This window comes from Ctenocephalides felis, unplaced genomic scaffold (genome assembly GCF_003426905.1).
Source record: "Ctenocephalides felis isolate EL2017-DRISC unplaced genomic scaffold, ASM342690v1 CF-g0.4_SCAFFOLD_03722, whole genome shotgun sequence".
Taxonomy (NCBI): domain Eukaryota; kingdom Metazoa; phylum Arthropoda; class Insecta; order Siphonaptera; family Pulicidae; genus Ctenocephalides; species Ctenocephalides felis.
The window spans coordinates 26,094-35,676 of NW_020539876.1; the positions used below are offsets into that span (position 1 = coordinate 26,094).

Consider the following 9,583-nt stretch of genomic DNA (forward strand, 5'->3'; position numbering starts at 1 on the left):
TCTAGTAAATAGGATATACATTTATTAGGGTTCTTAGCCCAGTACTTTTGGGTGTTTTTGTATGCTATCCTACGCAACTGTCTTTCACTTATTATTGGTGCATTACCTCTTACTCTACTTATACGTAGATACTACTATTACTCTCTTAAGAGAGTCATAGTTACTCCCGCCGTTTACCCGCGCTTGCTTGAATTTCTTCACGTTGACATTCAGAGCACTGGGCAAAAATAACATTGCCTCAACACCCGCTAGGGCCATCGCAATGCTTTGTTTTGATTAGACAGTCGGATTTCTATAGTCCGTGCCAGTTCTGGGATGACCGTTGAATGGCCGAGCGAGCTCGGATCCAAATCACAAGGACCGTTTTACCTCGCCCAAATTAAACTACTTGTCGTAAGGCCGTAATATTACAGTAAGTTCTTTAAGACCATGATATAAATCGCCAAAAAAGTTCCATAAAATTCGGCTTCAATTTTTCTTGCAACAATTAATTACAAGAAAACGGTTCGATAGATTTTCACCTAAAACTAATCCGTATCATTCCCAAATAATATCTTTCGAACAGTTTTTGATTTTTTAAAATCGATTCGGTAGTATGAGCTTAAATGTGGACGAAAGTTTAACATTTTTTTCCAAATTACAAAGAAATGGCTCGGCCGATCGCTGCACAAAACTAAGTAAAGATAATCCGCATTAAAATACTTTGATTGGCTTTTAAATTTTTGAAATTGGTTCAGGCGTTTTGAGCAAACGTCGAGGAAAGTTATAATTTTGACAAACGCCAAAAAAATGACACTAATTTTTGCAATCTTAGACGATTTTTTAAAATTAAACGACTTGCCATATGACCCTAATATTTTAGTATGATCTATAAGACTATGGTATCTATCGTCAAAAAAAAAATCATGAAAATCGTCGAAATATTTTTTTAACACTTTATTACAAGAAAACGGACCGGCCGATCTGTACCGAAAACTAATCAGGTTCCTTCGGGAAGTTAATAATGGATAAAATTGTTTTAAAATGTCAGATAAAATTTTATCAGCTCCTGAGGAATAAGAATTAATAAAAGGAAAAATTGCATGCGATAATTCCCCGGATTCGTAAGTAACGTTACTAGCATCTGGGACTACAATGCCGATATCATCGAGTTTCGCAGCAGTTTCACAAAAATTTGTCACATGTTTTGCCAAATCATCGCCTTCATGCATCTTTAATGTTACACATTTTTTTATGAGAGTTGTTCGCACCCCGACTTTCGAATATAGTCCAATCATTTTAGTATTTCACCTCAGAATTTGAGATACCCTGCTGTAAGTCAGACTTACAGCTGGGTATCTCGCATTCCGAGATTCTTGCCTAATTTAAACTAAAATGACTGGGCTAATAGTTCTTGCAATTTGTCCCATATCGCTTTCGCGAAACCGAGACGCGCGCACATTCTTAATTCTTTTCCTCTCATGTATAAGACCAAATCAGATTGCGCTTTTCCGTCATTTATAACACATTCCATTTGTCAATGGTTTCGCTGCTTTGCCGCATATATATTTTCATAAGTCATTTTTATTCAGAATGGCTGTTAAATGAATTTTCCATTCATCATAATTCCTCTCGCATGATGGTTCGATTTTAATCGAAGACGTAATCTTTTTTGTAATCAACACAACTAAAATTATATTTATTTCTCTAATAATATTTACACAATAATAAACTATTTATACATTAATATAAAGTAGATTATTCCTTCGAGCAGGCGGTCGAAATAGGATGATTGTATAAAAATTCTTTCTTTTATACCAAGCTAGAATACCCCCTCTCCTAGGTAGATAACCTCACCAGGTCCGTACTCGATATAATTTTGTATTCCAACATTTGATGGTGTATGTCATTGGCCAGTGTGCTCAATAAATCCACAGATCCCATTCCTCTTCTGTATCCAAACATCGCGCCATTAAAAATTCGTTTGTTTTCTACGTACCATTCTATACGTTTCTTCAACATTTTTGCGAAAGCTTTGAAATTACATGAAAGCAATTAAATTGGTCTGTAAGAATTCGGTATTGTAGGATTTTTATTTTGTTTAAGGCATGGTATTAGTATAATATTTCTCCATTCATTAGGGATCCACTTGCTTGCTACTATATTATTAAATATGTTTATTAGTTTGATCTTCCGACTGTTTGGAGACTCTTTAATCAAATTTGAAATTAATTTGGTCAAATCCTGAAGCAGAGTTTTTTTCTTTTTTTTAACGCTTTTACCATTTCTTTTAACTTGAAGGGTACAATTAATTCGTTGTTCTCACCTGAATTATTTTCTATTTATATTTGTTTATTTTGAGCAAAATCTGGAGTGAAGCTTTTTAGAATATATTGTCCCAAGTCTACTGATATGGATTTTGCGGTATTTATCATCTTACTTTTGTTATTTAGCAATTTAATCTTGTTTCATATTAAAGTAGGATCTGAATTTTTATTTATTGAGCTGATGAATTCAATCTATTTTTGCTTTTTTATTTTTTAAAAGTCTTTTCGTCAGAGCGTTTATTTTTTGAAAGTTGATTTAGTTTTCATAGTTATACTGCATGCGTAGATATGAGTCGCATTCTTGATTCCACCACACGGAGGATTTCAATAACGTTCCTTTTGTGATCTTAATTTAATTTTTTTGATATTCTTTTCAGCTGCGGTTTCTATAATTCGGATAACATTTTCGTATTTAAAATTTTCCTTGTCTTGAATTATAGGCGATTTTAACAACCTTGTTATGTCAGCATATGCTTGCCAGTTTGCTTTCTTGGTGTTTCACTGTTTTGTAGGAATAATATTTATGTAAGTTGGGAATTCCACATCTATGTTTATAATGTTTGGAAGGTGGTCAGAATACAATGCTTCTGTACTTATTTCCCTTTTGATAGCATTCATGAAATTATTCGAACAAAGCGATAAATCTATACTTGTAGTGTAGTACAATGATCATAGTAGTCGGTTGACCGTCATTTAGGATTATTAATGAATAGTCTTCTATGTATCATTTCGTATCAATTTTTACCAGCTCTGTTTATCATGCTGCTACCCCATGCCAAGTGGTGACAATTCAAGTCTCCTATAAGAAGTAATTTTCGTGAAGAATGCAATTTCAATTTCAGCTCTGGTTGAAGTAGGATCTGAATTTTTATTTATTGAGCTGATGAATTCAATCCATTTTTGCTTTTTTTATTTTTTAAACGTCTTTTCGTCAGAGCGTTTATTTTTTATTAAATTAAACAAAAAGGTATTCCTGTTTTTATTAACACTGCGTATGTTTGATTGTTTTCAGTTTCATTTATAATTTCATATTTTTCACATTCTATATTATTTTTTACTAATATAGCAGTGCCGCCGTATCCATCATTTGTCTTTCCTGTATATTTTGCATCCTTTGAATTTGTACTCTAGTTTGGGCTTAAACCACATTTCAGAAAAAGCGGCTATGGCGATGATCTTTTCCCATAAGAAGATTCCAATCCTTTTTTTATTAGCAACTAATGATCTACAATTATATTGAAGGATTTTTAATGTCATTTATTGTTTCTGGTAGATGAATTTATTTTACTTTCTATGTCTTGGGCTATATCCTTCAGAATTTGTAAAAAATCACCTTTCTTTTCTCTAAATTTGTATTTTATGTTTGAAATAATTTTTTCCAATGGAAACTCATCTTCGTCAGTCTTTTTACGAGGTATTTGTTGTTGTACTTTACTATTTGATTTGTTCATTATGTCTCTTCTTATTTTACCACTACTTAGGAAGTCTTCCTTTGATTCTCGCTCAGTGATATCTTTCGATGTTGACTCAGTCGCAATATATATTCTTGTTTGTTTCTGATCGGTTATTGTTCGCTTATTAATTATTCTTGTCGGATTTGTTTCCGTGACGTATTGCGTTTGTTTTGCCGGAAGATTTGGGAATGATGAATTGTTTCCAGATTCAAATCCTACAGCATTGACATATGATTTATTATTTATTAGATATTTAGCTTCCATGTAGCTTAAGTTATTTTCTTCCATTGTCATTTTTATTTTGCGGTGTTCTTCATATCTCGGAGATGCTTTATTCATGGCTTGATGCTCCTTTTGACACAGAGCATGTTTAGTAAAATTGACCATTCGGTTTGAATGGCCAAAAAAGTATTTGTTGAGATAGGTTCAAAGTGTTTAAGAAGTTCGTGATCTATCAGGATGCTGCCGAACTCTATTGACCACTTGCACTTTGTCGAAGGACCAGATATATATAGTTATTGGCTATATCAGACCGATTGAATAATAAAAATAAAAGATGATAAATATATGTTTAATTATTTTGTATTTGAAATATTAAGACTTATAGATGTTTGAATTAGATGTTATAGATTTGAGTGTTAATTTACGACTGATCTTAACTATGTGAAATTTAAGTTGATACTAAATTAAAAAGAATTTACAATTTTATACATTTTTCTGATTGGTCCATTTTGTAGAATTAATGACATTCTCTTAAAATTTTGGATCCAATCAGTAGCTGTTACATTTGTCAACCAATCAGGTATTGGTCGGTTATTTCATGATTCTTAGAATTAAAACTGGGTATGCGTAAATGCGAGTTTCTTGGAAATATAAAGATGATATAGTTAGGGACAGGTGATGAAAATTCTAGGAAAAATGGATTACTGATATTATTATCGATTTTGGGACGGGATGCGTAACAATGAAAGGGATTATTTTATCGTTTTAAATTATATAATAAGGGATGAGGGTTTATTATCGCCATCCTGCATGAAGGTAATAAAATATAATAATTATACCAGGGTTGGGAATGAAGCGTTAACATGCCCCCGGACTTAAAAAATTATGAGGAATTAATTATGAATATTCTTTAACGTTACTCAATCCTAGTTTTATGCCATTGCTTATAATAATATTATAATGTTTGAAAATTTAGAAATAGCACATGACATGTGATGATATTGTTACTAATAGATTAATTAATGATAAATTATTCACGGACACTTTACTAGAGTCTTTAAAATTGTCCAAAAGTTTATAATGATTGTTGATCATTGACACTTCACTAAAGGTTTTAAATTGTCTAAATGTTTCAAATGATTGTTAATAGTTTACACTTCACAACACTTTGTTTGTTTTATTGTTTCAAATTATTTATCGTCAATTGGTAAGACACAGATTCTTGATACTGCACGTTTCACTAAACTATTGTTTGTTTTCACTGTTACCACTCGCACGATGCCGTCTTCTCCGGGATGTAGTGTTATAATTCGACCCAATCGCCACCGTAGTGGTGGTAAATTTTCATCGCGTAATAGTACCATATTACCGACTTTAATGAGTTCTGATGAATATTCGTGCCATTTTGTTCTCACTTGTAGTTCCGATATATATTCTTTGTACCACCGCTTCCAAAAGTGTTGCGTCAGTATCTGAAGACGCTGATAGCATGACAGCCTATTCTCAGGAATTTCAAGCACACATGGATCTGGGATTGATGTGGGTGGTTTGCCAATTAAAAAATGGCCGGGAGTTAAAGGATTGTAATCTTGGGATCAGAGCTTAATGGAGATAATGGTCTTGAATTTAATATTGCTTCGATCTGTGTTAATACTGTGTAAAATTCTTCGAACGTAAGGCATGCATTGCCAAGAACGTGTTTTAAATGGGCTTTACATGATTTAATGCCTGCCTCCCAAAGCCCCCCAAAGTGAGGAGAATTTGCCGGAATGTAATGCCAGGATATAGACTCAATTGATAGATTGTTTGTAATGGTAGATTTCATAGATTTATTTTGTAAAAATTTAGATAATTCATTTAATTCAGAATTTGCACCTACGAAGTTAGTGCCATAGTCCGAAAATATATCGCTAGGTTTGCCGCGGCGTGCAGTGAATCGTCTCAAAGCTGCTAAAAAACACTCCGCGGTCAAATCGGATACTAGTTCAATGTGAATAGCTTTGGTGACAAAACAGACAAACAAACAGATATATGCTTTATATTTTTTATAACCTCTGGTACGGCGATCTCTTAAAATTATGGGGCCTCCGTAATCGACGCCACATGTCGAAAATGGCGTTTGAGGGGTTATTCGATGTGTTGGTAAGTTTCCCATTAATGGGTTTATTGAAGTTGGTTTAACTTTGAAACAAGTTATGCAATTTTTGACTATGTTTCTAATTAGATTTCTACCCCCCATTGGCCAATAATTATTGCGCAAGGTATTTAACAACATTTGAGACCCGCAGTGATATAGTCTCAAGTGTTCATATTTTGCAATTAACGTTGTTAATATGTGTTTTTTTGGCAAAACTATTGGGTGACGCTTGCTATAGCCAATATTTGAGTTTTTTAAGCGACCTCCAACGCGAAGTATTCCGTTTTCGTCAAGAAAAGGATTTAACGTTTTTAAATTAGAAGTTTTATCTACCGACCCTTTCTTTATTATATTACTTATGTCCCTTTTGAATGCTTCGTTTTGAGATAGCTTTATTAACAGCATACGCGAAATATTCAGTTCACATACTTGTAAAGGTCCGCGTACCCTCACTTTTTTCTTTGGTCTGCAATTGTTAGAAAAACGTAAACAATGAGCTACGACACGAATCAGTTTAGTGATGGAGGAATAGCGATTAAATAATTCATTTGTTTCGTCAATAATGGAAATTAGGGTAGTAGTACGACCTTCCTCATCTGTTGTAGGTATGTTGTCATTATGCTGATCGATTTTTATTGGATATCGTAGCCATGATGGACCGTTCCACCATAATGAAGAATTTATTAAATCGCGCGCGAAAATTCCCCGTGATATTAAGTCAGCGGGATTGTCTTGTGATTTAACATGCAACCAGTTATTGATATCAGTTTTAGTTTGGATATCGGCTACCCTATTAGGAACAAAGGTTTTCCAACGGTAGGATGGAGATTTAATCCATGATAAAGTAACTGTTGAATCGCTCCAAAAAAATTCCCTATCGAAGGTGATGTTTAACGCTGTTTTGATTTTTTGTATAAGATTTGCTAATAAGTGCGCTGCACATAATTCAAGTCGCGGCAGTGTTATGTTACGCAATGGTGCTACTCTAGATTTGGAAGTAATGAGTTGAATTTTAAAGTTTGAATTTTTGTTAACTGATCGTATATATACGCATGCACCATAAGCTCGTTCGGACGCATCTGCAAAGCCATGCAATTCTGTGTTTACATGATCTTTACAAAACATATGTCGGTCGATATTTATATCATCAATAAATTTTAGATCTTTGCAAAATAATTTCCATTTATTTTCTATATCGGACGGTATTTGGGTATTATTATAAAAGGCGATAGAAACCCAATAGGGTCGAATATTTGAGCTGTTGCGGCTAAAATTGATCTTTTGCTAATATTTTTATTTATTTTGATACTACTAGTATTAAATTTGAAGCAATCTGATATGGAATTCCATGTCATGCCCAGCGTCTTAATTGTTTCATTTGCCGATATTGAGACATGGATTCTGATTATTTAATTCTAATAATTGTAATGAGGTAGTGTCTCTTATTACCGTATTTGATTTATTGTCTTTTTTAGGTTCAAGATGTTCAGCGTTATAATCAGCTTGATTTAAGTTTATTGTTAGATTTTGTTTATTTAAAACTAGTTCTTCTGTTGTATTAGCTTTAGTTGATAAGTTATGATTACATAAGACGTTTTTAATAACATTGCTTTTTGGATATTGAGTAATATTCTCATTTGTTAATTGTTTTGTTATTTGATTATTAGAATCTAATAACAGTACCGAGGTAGTTCCTCTTTTTACCGTATGTGATTTAAAAACGTTTATAGTTTCAAGATGCGCAACGTTTTTAGATTTATTATTATTAGATTCATTGAAAGTTATTGATTCGGATGGAATCGAAATATAGTTGTTTAATGTTTTTGTATGATTGTTTACTATAATAGTTTTACTTTCGTACCGCGATTTTAGCAATTTTCCAACATTTATATAGTTGTCCGCGGTAGCAGGTAGAGATTCGATTATGTTACCTGCTTCGCCTTTCAAGCAAGATTTTAGGTAAGAATATTTTTGAGAATTGCTAATATTTGGGTCAATATGAATTGAATAGAATGAATTATAGAACTGTAACCAGTTAATATCTGTACCGTCGAAATGAGGTAAATTAATTACAGCAAATTTATTATTGTTTGTTTGATATGATTTGTCACCAATGCCACTATTTGAGCTAGGATCTGTTTTAAATGTTTTAATAGTTGTACGTAAAATTACACAGCATTTAGTATAAGTATCATTGAAATCGTAAAATTCTGTATCTATCAAAAAGTCAATGTACTCTTCGTCATCAAAATGATTTGCAATTTGAATTAATAATTTTTGAAAAGTATCCAAAGAAGGTTTTAGTATTTCTAATATTTGTTTAAGCTCTGATATATCTAACTTGCTACTCTCATTTTCTCTTATTCTTTTACAAAAGCTATGGATTTGCGTCAAACGAAATTTCATAAACTCTTTTTTGATATTTAAATTTTCTAAAGAATCCATATTAACACAGATCTAGTACAATAATTTTAAAAAACGTTAGGTATAGACAATGGGTATAGGGATAGAATTAAAAGGAGTGCTTAAAATTAGTCTGACCTTTGTGTTGTCGGCATTCCGTGTCCTCAATTGTTTGTCTTGATATTAAGCTGGTTTGGATTCAGCTGTTGTTTCCTTGATAATGTGCTGTAGCTTTATTGTGCTATAATTATGCTTCTTGTTGTTTCACGTTAATACACAACGCACTTACACTGAGATTTCTTGTTAACGTTGATGTTAGTTTGATTTAATTGTTTGAATTGTTGTTGATATAATCGTTGTTTAAATTTGATTTTAGATTAATCTTCATGCGATGCAATGTATTATGTTAAAGGATGATTTCACTAATTACACTGTGCACTATGTTTTAGGTTTGGATTTAGGTTTTAGATTTAGATTATTTCCTTCACTTTCACTGGTTGATCCGGTTCGATGGGGACCAAAAAATGTTTAGTAAAATTGACCATTCGGTTTGAATGGCCAAAAAAGTATTTGTTGAGATAGGTTCAAAGTGTTTAAGAAGTTCGTGATCTATCTGGATGCTCCCGAACTCTAATGACCACTTGCACTTTGTCGAAGGATCAGATATATTTAGTTATTGGCTATATCAGACCGATTGAATAATAAAAATAAAAGATGATAAATATATGTTTAATTATTGTATTTGAAATATTAAGAGTTATAGATGTTTGAATTAGATGTTATAGATTTGAGTGTTAATTTACAACTGATCTTAACTATGTGAAATTTAAGTTGATACTAAATTAAAAAGAGTTTACAATTTTATACATTTTTCTGATTGGTCCATTTTGTAGAATTAATGACATTCTCTTACAATTTTGGATCCAATCAGTAGCTGTTATATTTGTCAACCAATCAAGTATTGGTCGGTTATTGAAATGATTCTTAGAATTAAAACTGGGTATGCGTAAATGCGAGTTTCTTGGAAATATAAGGATGATATAGTTAGGGACAGGTGATGA

At 32.4% G+C, this 9,583-nt stretch overlaps 2 protein-coding genes across 2 annotated transcripts; both read right to left on the bottom strand.

Moving 5' to 3' along the window:
- Positions 1-5,555: 5,555 nt before the first annotated feature.
- LOC113390985 lies at positions 5,556-7,244 on the bottom strand. The gene has a single exon (XM_026626972.1). It carries the CDS (start codon positions 7,242-7,244, stop codon positions 5,556-5,558), a length of 1,689 nt encoding a protein of 562 aa, XP_026482757.1.
- Positions 7,245-7,493: 249 nt separating this feature from the next.
- LOC113390986 (homeobox protein 3-like) lies at positions 7,494-8,564 on the bottom strand. The gene has a single exon (XM_026626973.1). The coding sequence runs from the start codon at positions 8,562-8,564 to the stop codon at positions 7,494-7,496; it is 1,071 nt and encodes a 356-aa protein (XP_026482758.1).
- Positions 8,565-9,583: the final 1,019 nt, after the last annotated feature.